We start from the raw sequence: 14,394 nt of genomic DNA on the forward strand, positions 1-14,394 counted from the left end.
TCAACTCCTGCCACCAAAGAATGGAACCCACTTACCAAACAATGGCCAGACCCCTTAGGTTGGCGGGTATATTTCACCACTGTGGCCCAAGCCAGCCACTCTCCCCTCCCTCCTCAGCCCACTCCTCTTGCCTCCATGGCCATCACCATCAGCTGCTTTCCACTGGCCAAAGGACCATGCTCTTCACACCCTAGCAGACGTATCTTGCCAATATGCACGTGGCAGGCCCACTGATGGGACCAGCCCACCCCCTCTTTCTCTGTCTGGGAAACTCCTACTGGTGCTCTGAGCCTCAGCTCCAACAGCTCCCTCTGCAGTGCTGGGCCCTTCTTCCTTGGGTTCCTGCAGTGCCACACCTGGCTTTCCCACAGCACTTGTCACCCTCTACGGAGCTGACTCCTCTGCACATTATTTCCTTCACTAGATCCCTGATCTGTGGCCTCATCTGTCCATCCTGAGTGAGCAAGGGATTTGGTACATAAACACTTACTGAGTATGAGTGGATGTCAGCACAGTCACTGGCAAGTTCTGAAATGTATGGCTTTGGGACACACATCCAGAGGGATATACACACTCAGTAGCACCTCTGCTTGCCAGAGCCCAACTGTCAATGCTTTGGAGACAGTTCAGCCTGAGAGAAGGGATGGAAAGTTTGCCTTCTTGGGCCAGGGTTAAGAAAACCAGACTGGTCCCAGCTGTAAGTGCACCTCTTCTGTCTTGGGGATCAGAGGAATTGACAGACCCCTCTCCTTCATCGCAAAGGGAAAGCCCCTCAACTCCCCGTGCCAGGGCTGGCTCCCTGGCACATATATGCCTGTGCAGTCACAGGGTCCCCCCACTCAGAAGGGCCCATGCTTACTTTAATGCTCTGTGGTTGCTGTGCTGGAATTCTTAATGATTTTTGAACATGGACCCCATATTTTCATTTTGCACTGGGACCTACAAATGATGGAGCCAGTTCTGCCCCTGATGGCCTTCAGCCCTCCTCAAGAGAGCTGCCTCTCCTGGCCTGCATGGCCTGGTGTGGCCCTTGTGAACAGAATCATGTCTGGCTCTGAAGAGCAGAGTGGCCACTGCCCTGTGCCAGCCTGTCTTCGTCCACAGAAAACAAAAACCCCACAGCCCTCGCAGTGGAGCTGAGGCCATGTGACCGTGGCCCTTGGACAGCAAGACAACAACACTGGGACAGTGAGTAGAAACAAAGGGCCAGCTCGGGTCAGTCGCCTAGGGCCCCTGCGGTTCCCACAGGGCTGCGGCCCATCCAATCCCACAGGGAGAGCTGTCAAAGGTGCCGGCCTGAGCAGAAGTTCCCCTCTTCTTTAGTGTCACTTCGAATGCTCTAAAAACCACTTCAATACATCTGAGATTTTCAGAGCATTTGCAAAATCATGTAAAATCTTTTTCAAGTTCTGGACAATTTCCCCATTTTTCTGAGGTATCCCAGTAAAAATGAAAATCTGTACGCTGGAGTGTCCATCCATAAGTGGCCATGACACCACTGTATGCTTCCTAGAAGCTGTTACTCCCAAAGTGTGTGAGGCATAGGGCAAACACATGCCCTGTGGCCTCAGAAGCAGCCCCCAACTTGGCTCCCGATGCTTGAGGCTTCTGGCACACTTCTCAGGCCCCACTTTGAGTCTTAGTTTTTCATACATAAAATGGGGAAGGAAAAGCTCCCTTACAAAGCTGCTGTAAGAAGCAGACAGCAACAGTAATGCCCCCACCACAGTAAGGGGCACGTTGGACAGGGCACATTGGATGTCCCCATTCCATGCAAACAAATATAGTTTGCTCTGTAATGGGGAGGCAGTGATGAGCGAGATGACCTGGTGTGGAGGGGGAATGACCTTGGTTTGGCTTGTGAGTTCACTGCCTCTTAGCTGGGGGAGCTGGGGCAGGTCACGCTGATCCTCAAATCCCAGGCTGCCTGTCAGCAGTGCGCAAGTGCTGGGCTCCCCACGTGGTGCAGGGGGGCTCAGTCAGCAGCACTCTCCCGTGGAGGCTCCTGTTCCTCAGGATCGTACTTTGTGCTGGTAGAGTCCTTTGAAATAGGTTTGGGAGAATAGAATTGTGGGCACCAAGAAGCCGGATAAAGGTGGTGAGGGAGCTGGCTTCAGAACAGAAAGCCCTGGCTTTGAATTTTCACATCGACACTTACAGGCTATGTACCTGTATGCTTCGTGCCTCAGTCTTCCCCATCTGTCAGCGTGAATAACAATGCCTTCCTTCCAGAGAATTAGTGACCACAGACTGCTCATTGTCTAGATTGTTTCTGGTCCTTCCCAAGACTAACTGTATTCCTGCTTTCCATGAGGAACCCCAATATATTTAGAATGACTTTCTCCTTTTCACTTTGGGCAGCATAAATTGGCTTCAGTTTTTTTTGCATCTGAAAAGAGTTCTGACTTTACAATCATACTATCAACAAACATTAGTTCCTTTGACCTTCCTAGCTTCTAAACAATACATCATGATAGTTGCTTGTCACTTTTCTTTTTCAAAAAGAACTGGGCTGGGCACAGTGGCTCATGCCTATAGTCCCAGTACTTTGGGAGGTCAAGGCAGGAGGATCACTTGAGGCCAGGAGTTCAAAACGATTCTGGGCAACATAGCGAGACTCTGTTTCTACAAAAACAGCAACAATAACAACAAACCCACATAGAAATTAGCTGGGCATGGTGGTGCAGGTCTGTGGTCCCAGCTACTTGGGAGGCTGAGGCAGGAGGATTGCCTGAGCCTTGGAGTTGGAGGTTACAGTGCACTATGATCAAGCCACTGTACTGCAGCCTGGGAACCAGAGTAAGACCGTGTCTCTAAAGCTAAAAAAAATAAAAATAAAAGTAAAAATAAAGAACTGAATATAGAACTCCAAGTGTGAGGTTTCAAAAAATATCTATTAAATACAGCTTCAACTGGCATTACTTTTTATTTATCTTTTTTTTTTTTTTTTTTTTTTTTGAGAAGGAGTCTTGCTCTGATACCCAGGCTGGAGTGTGGTGGTGTGATCTGGGCTCACTGCAACCTCTGCCTCCCAGATTCAAGCGATTCTCTTGCCTCAGCCTCCCGAGTAGCTGGGAGTACAGGCGCACATCACCACGCCCGGCTAATTTTTGTATTTTTAGTAGAGACAGGGTTTCACCATGTTGGCCAGGCTGGTCTTGAACTCCTGACCTCGGGTGATCTACCTGCCTTAGCCTCCAAAAGTGCTGGGATTACAGGCATGAGCCACTGTGCCCACCCTGCTATTTATTTATCTTTATTTATTTGAGACAGGGTCTCACTCTGTCACCAAGGCTGGAGTGCAGTGTTCCAGTCATGGCTCACTACAGCTTCAACTTCCCGTGCTCCAGCGATCCTCCCACCTCAGCTTTTCAAGTAGGTGGGACCACCATGCCCAGCTGATTTTTGTATTGTGGGGAGAGACTGGGTTTTGCCATGTTGCCCAGGCTGGTCTCAAACTCCTGAGCTCAAGCAATCAACAAGCCTTGGCCTCCCAAAATGCTGGGATCATAGGAGTGAGCCACTGTGCCCAGCCATTACTTTTTTTTTTTTTTTTAAAGAGACGGGGTCTCACTCTGTTATCTATGCTAGAATACAGTGGTGTGATCACAGCTCACTGCTGCCTTGAACTCCTAGGCTTAAGCCATCCTCCCGCCTCAGCCTCCTGAGTAGCTGGGACCACAGGTGTGCACTACCATGCCTGGCTAGTTTATTTTCTGTAGAGATGGGGGTCTCATTTTATTGTCCAGGCTGGTTTTAAACTCCTGGCTTCAAGTGATCCTCCCGCCTTGACCTCCCAAAGTATTGAGATTACAGGCATGAGTCACTGCGCCTGGCGGACTTTTTTTTTTTTTTAATCACTGTTTATCTGCATTGAGCCTTTGAGCCATTATAATCGGCCAGATGTTTTTCTTTTACTATCAAACCAAGTTTCCTATATCCTAGTAATATTCTGAACTAAAATGTAAGACATTAATCTTCATGATTTCAATCCATCTCAATTTTGAAAAATATTTTTAAATCTTGGTTTTCCTGCTTTATAACATAAGCTGTTTTCTCCAGCTCTGCGGCCTTCCCACATTTGATAAGCAGGTCTCCTATGAGTTCAACCCAAGCCAATGACAAACACAACAGACAAAAGACATTGGAACCTCAGTCAAGTCCTCCCACTGGCTGCATTATCAACACTCTGAGACAGCATGTTCACCCAGCCACAAATCCGCATGACTGTGCTGTTGTCAACTCACACTATTAAATATTTGCCTTATTTATAAGGATGTCATTAGAAATTGTCAAGAGCCTTCCTGAAACCTGGTGTATGCTAGATTAGAGAGTCCATCCCCCTCCCTTCTCTTTTCCATCATACCTATTTCTCCAAGTAAAGGGTTCCTTGTTTGGGTATATTTCCCACTTTATCCTTCAGCTTTCCTGACATGGTGCACCAAACATTCTACCCACAGATCTATAGAATTCACTTACATGTTGTTGGGGATTTTTGGCTATTTCTGCCTCATTTCTTTTTTTTTTTTTTTTTGAGACGGAGTCTCGCCCTGTCACTGCAAGCTCCACCTTCAGGGTTCACGCCATTCTCCTGACTCAGCTTCCTGAGTAGCTGGGACTACAGGCGCCCGCCATCATGCCTGGCTAATTTTTTTTGTATTTTTTAGTAGAGACGGGGTTTCACCTTGTTAGCCAGGATGGTCTTGATCTCCTGACCTCATGATCTGCCCGCCTCGGCCTCCCAAAGTGCTGGGATTACAGGCGTGAGCCACCGCGCCCGGCCTCATTTCATTTTTTATAACTATCTCTTTAAACCCTGTCCTGTAACTGTAAAGCAATAGTGTTTTGTTTTGTTTTGTTTTTTTAATCATCTGGATTGAGTAATCATTATAATGCATGAAAATAACATAAATACATTGCAACTTCCTACAATTATTAAAAATAAACAGTAAAATGTTATTGGAAGTACCTCTTTAATGAGATAAGGCTTTCCCCCAGATGTAAAATAATATTAATTATTGCTAAACAAGACGGATTCACATCAATTATATTTCTGTTTTTCACTTGTAGAGATTTAAACACAAAAAAAGTTCACATTAATAGAAAGATGGGAACAGGAGTCTTTTAACAGCAATGTCACCTTGTTCTATGAATGTCTTCTGAGTTAAAAGCCATAAATAATCATTTGTGGGCAGGTGCGGTGGCTCACACCTGTAATGCCAGCACTTTGGGAGGCTGTGGTGGAAGGATCCCTTGAGTCCAGAAGTTCGAGACCAGACTGAGCAACACGGTGAAACTCCATCTCTACTAATACATAAATTAGCCAGGTGTGGTGGTGCATGCCTATAATCCCAGCTACTTGGGAGGCTGAGGCATGAGAATCGTTTGAATCTGGAGGCGGAGGTTGCAGTGAGCTGAGATCATGCCATGGCACTCCAGCCTGGGTGACAGAGCAAGACTCTGTCTCCAAATCAATCAATCAATCAATAATAATCATTTGTAATGACTTATCATCTACAGCTTGATTAGGCCTTCTTTCAAGCTTGTTAAAAGCAAAATAAACTTGGAAACAACATGTCTTAGAAAAGGCCTTGCTAGCCAGTCATGAGAGGCTTTCATTTTCTCAACTTCCATATGATATTTTGAACTGTCCCTTTATTTGGGGGAGCGAGGCACTGCAGTAAGATTTGGGAAGGGTAAGAGCTATGTTTGTGTGTTGTGAAGTGGGTGACGGACAAGTGTGAAGACGGGGATGGGAAAGGATCTACAGTGGAATGTGGAGAAGCCCGAGGAGACCACTGCTACCAGCCACGAGACTGTCCCTGTCTCCGCAAGCTCTTTCCCTGAAGCCAGGGGATGAGTCAGCTTATATCCGCCTTGGCCGTCATGAGTGCTATGAATGCCAAGAGAATATAGCCATCTATTTGTAAGGTCTCTATAGTTTTTCTGTTTCTAACTAGATTCTTTTAAGTGTGGAAGAGAATTATCCCTCACTGGTCTTCTGTTTACTGAGCACTGGACCTATCAACAAAGCAAGTCAGGAATGGAGCTGATGACCTGCTTCCAGCAGCAGGACCCCCAGAAGATGTGTGGCTAGCTGTCCATCACCACTCACTGGCCTCTGTGCCCGTGTCTGTGTCTGTGTTCTTGTTGCCCACATGTCCTCCTCCCTGCTCCCTCACTCAAGTCCTTGGTTTAGTGCACAGGCATACATCTTCATACATCATTTGAATAAACTTAATCTGGACAAGGCATCTGTGTCCTCCATTCCTGTAGAGTCATCCATTCTATTTCACCAAACAAAATGGGGGGAGTGGCTTTCTTTACATTTCACAGAAAGGAAACGTGACGGTCAGATTATCCAAGGAACACAGCTATTTGCAGAAGACTAGGAATGAAGGCCAGGTCTCCTGGATTCCCACCTGTACTCTTCCTCCTGATTACAACTGTGTCAAGCTAAGAGGATAATGGTTTAAAACACCAAAGTCACAATGCCAACCCGAGAAAGCCTCAGGTGGCAATGTGCTGAGGGCTGCCTATTGACTGGGCTCTTTAACAAGTTCACCTGAGACTCTGAACACATCATGCAAAACAGGCTTAGGAGACTCCTCTGGGATGCTGAATTGGAAAACAGAATATAAATTCTGAAAGGACTCTAATAAGTCACAAAAGTTATTAGAACCCAAAGACTGATGACCAATGCTAATAAGAGTTCATACAAACTTGGGGTGAGACTTACCGTGTCCCCAATCTTCAGGCCCTCACACTTCCTCTGACCAGGGTAGGATACCCCATCTTGGCAGGTAGCAGTAAAGAAGAGATTAAGATCTTCAGGCTGATCCCAGACTGACAGCTCCACTTTAGACCGGATACTCTGAACGGAGAGAGAAAATGAAGCCCAAACATTTAATAAAGGCTGTGGCTGAGGTGCTCCCACACTGGTTTTCTGAGGCCCACGTGGTTTCCTCTAACTCAGGAATCCCAAGCCAATGGAAGAGCCAGTGAGCTTGGTTCCCTGGCCCTCCCTCATCCTTTCCCTTCTCTCTGCACTCACACAACATGTTGCTAGACTCAGCCTGAGGTCTCCCTCTGTGAGTTTGGAGAAGTTGATAATGGTCGACCTGCCATATGATATTATCTGCTTCAAACGGGTTATGCCCCATCCCCTGCTTGCTTCTCCAGAGCCACCTCTCATCCCCACACTTGGCTTCAGACATGCAGTTCCTCAGTCTTGGAGTGTGCACTCCAGGCTTTGAGCCTTTCCGTGTACCCAGGGTAATGATCTTTTGCACAACGGCTCCTCTCCTTACTCCTCCTGGCTGGCTCCTTGTCATCCTTCAAATCAGCTCAGCAGGCACTTTCTCCAGGAATCCACCGTATCATTCACATCCATACCTATCCCCATCAGATGAGGTCCATATGCCTGAGTTTGAAACTACATAATGAGAGAATCCAATCTTATGTGTGGATTACATCCTTAAGCTAGTGAATCAAACAAAAATCAAGTCAAAATTACCTATCAGAACAGAAAAAAATAAAGACTAAGAACATCAAGTGTTGGAAAGGATGTAGAGCAACTGTGGCTCCCCAACCCTGCTGGTGGGAGTGAAAATTGGTGCAACCCTATAGAAAGCCATTGGGCTATATCTACTAAAGCTTAGGCCAACCTCAGACCTAGCATTCACCCAGGATTATACCCAACAGAAGTGTATGCGTCACCAAAAAGACACGGACAAGAATGTTTACAGCAATACTGTTGTAATAGCTAGAAACTGGAAATTCCTCAGGTGCCTATCAATAGTAGAATGGATTTTTTTAAATTGTAGTATGTTCATACAGTGGAATAACATACAGTAATGAGAAATAACAAAATATGACTACATGTAACAATATGGATAAATCTGACAAATATAACATTACTAGAAAGAAGGCAGAGACAAAGGCATATATATCGTATAACTCTATTTATATGAAATTCAAAAACAGGCAAAATTAATGGCTGCCCTTGAGGGATTGTGATGGAAGAGGGCAGAATAGGGACTTCTAGGCCTTGCTAATGTTCTGTGTGTCTGACCTGGGTGCTGGATACTCAGGTTTATTTAATTTGTGAAAAGTTTGTGAAATTTTCCATACGTCTATTAGTTTAAAAAATTGTCCTTGTGACACATGCCTGTAGCTACTCAGGGGGCTGAGGCAGGAAGATTGCTTGAGCCCAGGAGTTCAAGGCTGCAATGAGCTATGATCATGCCAGTGCACTCCAGCCTGGGTGACAGAGTGAGACTGTTTCTTAAAAAATAATAATAATTAATAATAATAATAATTTCCTTGAAAATCTCTAAGGAAGATGCCACTTTGGAGACTGAGGCCAAATGAAGTAAGTAGCTTTTATTCAGAGGTCATATTTTACCAGAAAATTTAAAACAACTGTCTGTTTATACACTCAACACACAGTACAGCAAGATGCACCCATATGAGAGACAAGGACCCCAACATCCGCAGACAGCCCTGCAGATTCCCTCTCCCTTCTCGGGTGCACTCTAGGGAGCGTGGCAGTTGGACAGAACAGCAGACAGACTTGCCTCTTGCTCTTGTGGGTTTTCTTTCTTTCTCTTTTTTGCTGAGCATATAGTGCTAAAGTTGAATAAGTGAAATATGCAGTTTTCCAGCAAATTAACAGCTTGTTGAAAATACTTTCTGCAAAAAAAAAGTCTCTCTCTTTGCAACAAATTATCTAAGTGCTTCTACAACTCTAAAAATACGATCCGTCTTAAATCCACTTCCCTTTGCAACTTGCCAGCCTTAACTGGCCAAGGGTCACAAAAGCGCCACTCAATACACACCGCGCTCAGCTGCTGCCTGTGATTAGTTATTTACAGATCTGTCTTCCCTACCATGTTGTGAAGTCCAAGGGCTGTATCATAGATCTCTCTGGGACTTAGTACAATCTGTTGCGGAATAAATAAACACATGGACGGGTAGACAGATGAATGTTTTAGCAGCTATGCTAAGGTCTCAGGCCAAGTAGATGAAAATATTTCTTAAGACAAATATTAAAAAATAAATTTATAACTGTGAATAAGTATGCGGATGAGATAAAACAGTATCGTAAAAGAGCTGAAGAGTGAAGGCATGTAAAAAATTACTTGGGAACGATCACTTGAAATATGGGGGCCCTGTGGTTCACAAATAAAACTTTGGAAGGAAGCACCAGTGCTCCCCAGCAAGGTCTGCCCAAGCTGCCACTTGAAAGCCCCAAGGGAGGATCTGGGAGAGGATCCGGGAAAAAACAAGAGGGACTTGGACTCCTACTCTGTGAGTCAGCAACTAAGAATTAGATGGAAATGGACTCTTAGGTTCTACTCAGGCCATAGGCCCCATGTTCTGATGTGAAGTTTGTATTATTCCTGCTACCCACAGAGTCTCTGGAATCAGAAACTCTTAAGACATTTCAGGCAGCAGGAACCGTGGAGATGATGCAGCCCAAACCTCTCGTGTATGGAAGCTGGAAGTCAGGGCAAGGAAAAGGTGGCCTGGGACGACTCTGCTGCACAGGACCGGGTGCAGGCCTTCTCCACTCACCCAGGGCTCTTTCTAATCCCCACACCTGATACGCACTTCTTTCTTTGGAAATTGGCTCTCTGTCCACAGAAAAGGTAAAAAAAAAAAAAATAAAAAAATAAAAAGGAATTTGGCTCTGTGACTTTGGAAAGAGATTGTCAGGTTGTATCCCGGTTGTAAGGGTCTCTACTCCCAAAACTATGAGTGCTGAAGGGTAGGACTGTGTTTTGCGCACTATTTTATTTCCAAGGTGCAGCACGATCCCTGCCACACATTAGGCTGTTAGTATATATCTGTTGAATAAATGAACGAATGGAGTATAAAATATAGTAGAGGGTCAAAGTGCAGTTCTTACGCATGAAGACTTTTATGTGTGACTCCTAAAATTTCATTAACTCCTACCAGATTCGCCCCTCAAGGTGCACTCCTTACTTCTCCAGTAGGAAACAAGACGATGTTGGGAATGTCAGAAGTTTAAAGGCTATTAAATACTCAGTCAGGTTAGGTCACATCTGCAATTGCTTTAAGTCGGGCCAGCTGTGGAGTGGGTGGGAGCAGACTTTATGGCAACAACAAAAAGAGAAACATGTGCTCTGCTAGGAAAAAAATACACCACAGATTCTGATGCCACCGTCCACATGCAGCTCCAGTGCTTTCCAGCTCATTCTGCTCACTCCCACACTGAAAAGAGGCCTTCCTGGGTGCAACATGAGGCCAGTCCCCTCTGCACGTGTGGACCCAGGGCTTCTGTTCTGCACGTGTAGACCCAGGGCTCCACGGCTGAGTTCTGGAAGAGATTCTCTCACCAGCATGTATTACAGAGCAAAGCACCACATTGCCAAACTCCCTTGGGAAGACCTCTCACAGTGAAGAATTTGGCACAGCAAGAAAAAATGCATAAATCCAAGTTGAAGATTTCACACTCTGAGAGATGTGTACACCAGAGTTGATTCTACAAGACATGAAATTAAACATACCCTTTCCATTCTGCTCCCTCCTCAGCCTGGCCAAATACCACAGCCATTGCATTTGTTACATATGTTCCAACCCAAATCTGCTCAGAATGTCCCCACAGATGGTCTGCCAGCACTCTAGGGGAGGTAAAAGCCAACACCCACACTTAGTCATGTGTTGCATGACTCATGAAATCCAACACAAACCACTCGGATGGTGAGGTGACAGAAACAGAAGCGGTCCAGAGAGAGCTGTGACTGGATTCTGGCCGGGTGCGGGGCAGGTGAAAGGAGAGCAGAGCTGACGAAAGCCTCTCCTGCTGCCCTGGCACACCCCACATGCACCAGGGCCCCCGTGCTGGGGCTCAAAGTTGGGAAAAGTCCAAGTGCAAGGAGCTTGAATCCCAGCCCAGCCCTTCCCATTGGCCAGGACAGCAGCAAGTAAGATGAGTACTTGGAAGGAAAAACCAAACTGTTCTTCCTACTCTACGCTCACACACCACTCAACACAACACTTCTGACACCAGATGTGAGGAGTTTCCCCCACACACCATGCAGTTTTCTACTGGACACCAGTTGGTTATCTTCTAATTCAGCACAATTCTGACACTATCCACCTGGACATAGTGTCAGGTCCTACAGGTGAAGGGCTCAGCCCACAAGACTGCCCCCACCGCAGATGGCAATCACAAGTACTAGGCTGTCACCTATACCTCCAACGGATTGGCCATACACTGAAATTCCCACGAACCCCTTCCTTTCTTCATCAGTTTGCTAGAACGGCTCACAGAACTCAGGGAAACACTGTTTACACTTACCCACGTATTAATAAGAGATAAAGGCTGCAGATGAACAGCTAGATGAAGAGAAACAGGGCAAGGTGTGTGAGGAGGGTGCAGAACTTCCCTGTCCTCTCTGGGGCCACTCTCCAGGAACCTGTCCCACAGCTTTCCCAAAGCCCTCCAAATCCAGGCCTTCTGGGTTTTCATGAAGGTATTGTTACATAGGCCTGACTGGTCACATCGCTGACTACTGGTGATCCACTCAACCTTCAGCCCCTCTCTACCTCCCCAGAGGTCATGGTGTGGGGCTGAAAGTTCCCACCCTCTAATCACATGTCTGGTTCCCCTGGCAACCAGCCCCCATCCTGAGGCTGTCCAGGAGCGCCCCCGAGAGTCACCTCATTAGAACAAAAGATGTTCTTATTACCCAGGAAATTACAATGGTCTTGAAAACTCTGTGTCAGGAACCAGCGTTAAAGACCAAATATTATAACAAAAGATTCTCCTAGTGTCCTTATCTACAAAGGTTTTAAGGGCTTTATATTAGGAACTAGGGGTAGAGACCTGTATATATATCTTATTATACCACAGTATCACAGGTTCTAATCAACACAGAAAACCAACATACCCCTAACATGGCTTTGATCAACTGAACTTGCTTCAAATATCTTGCAGTTTCACATTTCTATATTTAATAAATATATTTTAAATTTCACCTGAAGGAAGGGGTGGAAGAAGGGAATTATCAAGGGTCACTTTTTGGAGTAATGGACATGTTCAGTATATTTATGGTGGCGATGGTTTCACAGGAATATACCTGTGTCAACACTCATTATATACTTTAAATCAGTACCGTTTGCTGTATGTTAATTATATGTCAATAAGGCTTTACAATTCTTTTCCACGGGATTTAAATAGTTATTGTTGAGAGTATTCTAATAATCACTACTCCTTTTTTTTTTTTTTTTTTTTTAAAAAAAAAGAGACAGAGTCTCACTCTGTTGTCCAGGCTGGAGCACAGTGATACGATCACAGCTCGCTGCAGCCTTGAACTCCTGGGCTCAAGCAATCCTCCTGCCCCAGCCTCCCAAGTAGCATGCCCCGCTAATTTTTACAAAATTTTTTGTAGAAACTAGGAGTCACTATGTTGACCAAGCTGGTTTCAAACTCCTGGCCTCAGGTGATCCTCCCAGCTTGGCCTCCCAAAGCACCGGAATTACAAGTGTGAGCCACCATGCCTGGTCATCATCACTCATTTTTAAAAGTGCTGAGTTTCAAAGTTCATTCATAAGTCATCAGCTTCATTTCACATGTTTGTTTACAGGAATCAGTTTAACTCGCAGAGTCAAGCGACAGTGCTAGGCTCCCACAGTTCCTCTGGGAATTCATTCCAGGTTCCAAAAGCAGCTCCAGCCCAGAACAATTGTTCCCTGTACTCATCCCCACTCCCCACTCCCCATCAGCAGGGAGGGGTCCCCACTCCTCTCCTGGCCTCTGCCTACCACACAGGGAATGCTTTCCCTTCTCACTCCTTGACCCTGGGCCCCTGGATTTCCACTAAGAAAATGAATGTAGATATATGAGAAATCCTGCTCAGGGCTAAGCACTTATGAGATCCCATGCAGGGAACCAATAAGAAAGCCTCCTGCTCCCCGGTTTTCAATGGTCCCAGCAGGAGCACAGACACACAGAACCCGCCAGTCACACAGAAGCTGGTTGAGCAGTGTGCCTTCCCTGCTGCTGCAAGGCTGCCCAGCCAGGTCTATGGAACTGTGCGCCACGATGCCCTCCGATATCAAAGCCACCAGGAGCAGGGGGCCTGGGCCTTCACCAGCCAATGATCTTGGGGAGCCCCAGAGCTCTGAATTCAGGAGATGACTGACAATGAAATGCTGACAAGTGGCCCCTCCTCAGAAGCCCTAAAGAGGGACCTCACCCCACTCCACAGAGCCCAGACGAGCTGCTCTTCAGCCATTTCTTCCCAAAGGCCCTGACACGGCAGGAGGCAAGCAGTGGCTTCCCTGCCTGTGAAAGTGGGTCCAGCAGCAGTGCCCCTTCTGCCCCGTGGGGTCGCCCAGCTCTGGCATCCTCAGACGGAAGGGGAGAGTGGCAGGGCAGGGGTTCTGGCTCTTGATTTGGTTCTCTTAGTTCAGTATCCAGAGTTTAAGACCCAAGCAGCTCACAGCTCACACCAGCTCACCCCAGGAAAGAGGGTGACATTCACAGGCCTGCCCCTCCTTCCCATGCAGGCTCACATCCCAAACCCTCTCTGGGTGTCACACTTCAACAGACCTATTGTGCCCACATAACCAGCTTACGTGTTCCCCCTTTTCCTGAAGTGTAAAGCAAATCACTCACCGTGGAATCTGAAAGTCACTACAGTGTAAAGTTCATTAGGAAACCCTCTCACTGCACTCTGGGTTCTGAAGTGCCTATGGGATCTGGTGAGGCTCTAAAGGCCAGAGAACAGAAAAGAGGATGTTAGTATGTGGGCAATGGGGTAGGAGAGAAGGAAGTCTTCAGTTTCTCACAACAGGAAGTTCCGGGAGTATCTGAATCTGTGAGAGCAAGAGGACCCTTGGCTATAACAGGAGATGATGGGGCAGGGGGAAGGGGGAAGGGGGAAGGAAGGGAAGAAAAACAAGCCAAAAATCCTCACTGCTGCCCACCTGGCAGCCTTTAGGACACGAAGACGTTGCCTTTAGGACACAAAGGCTCCAGGGAACTAAGCACAGGGCTGGCCACACCCCCAAGCCCCAGGGTTCCCCCTAGCTGAGCAGTACTTTGCAACTCAAAACAGGGCCACATCGGCAGGTGGACAAGGCCAACACTGGGAAAGGCTGAGCTCCAAATACGCATTTGTAACCAGTCACTGCTGGGAAGGCAAGATGACTTTTCTCACAGATGCGTGACACCACACTGATTCCTTAGGTTCCCAGGTTAGCCAGAAAAACCTATTTTACCTAAGTTTAGGATTAATAATGTTACTTAAGCCACACTTAGTCTGTGTATAACTTAGTTTCAACAGGAAGAGGCACTCTGAATGCCAATTTAGAAATTACCTGGCCCCTTGAGCAGGTGGGTAGGCACTGGATGCTACA

At 46.5% G+C, this 14,394-nt stretch overlaps 1 protein-coding gene across 4 annotated transcripts in view; it reads right to left on the reverse strand.

The window, feature by feature from the left end:
• Positions 1–14,394, reverse strand: part of ITGB5 (integrin subunit beta 5) — a 131,317-nt gene that overhangs the window by 38,089 nt on the left and 78,834 nt on the right. For 3 of the 4 annotated variants that reach the window (XM_025375274.1, XM_025375275.1, XM_025375273.1), the window contains one exon: positions 6,740–6,874. The exons of the other annotated variant lie outside the window; for it this stretch is intronic. In XM_025375274.1, the coding sequence (XP_025231059.1) occupies positions 6,740–6,874 (135 nt within the window). The remainder of the gene's footprint in view (positions 1–6,739; positions 6,875–14,394) is intronic. 4 annotated transcript variants of the gene reach the window in all.

Source organism: Theropithecus gelada, chromosome 2, assembly GCF_003255815.1.
Source record: "Theropithecus gelada isolate Dixy chromosome 2, Tgel_1.0, whole genome shotgun sequence".
NCBI lineage: Eukaryota > Metazoa > Chordata > Mammalia > Primates > Cercopithecidae > Theropithecus > Theropithecus gelada.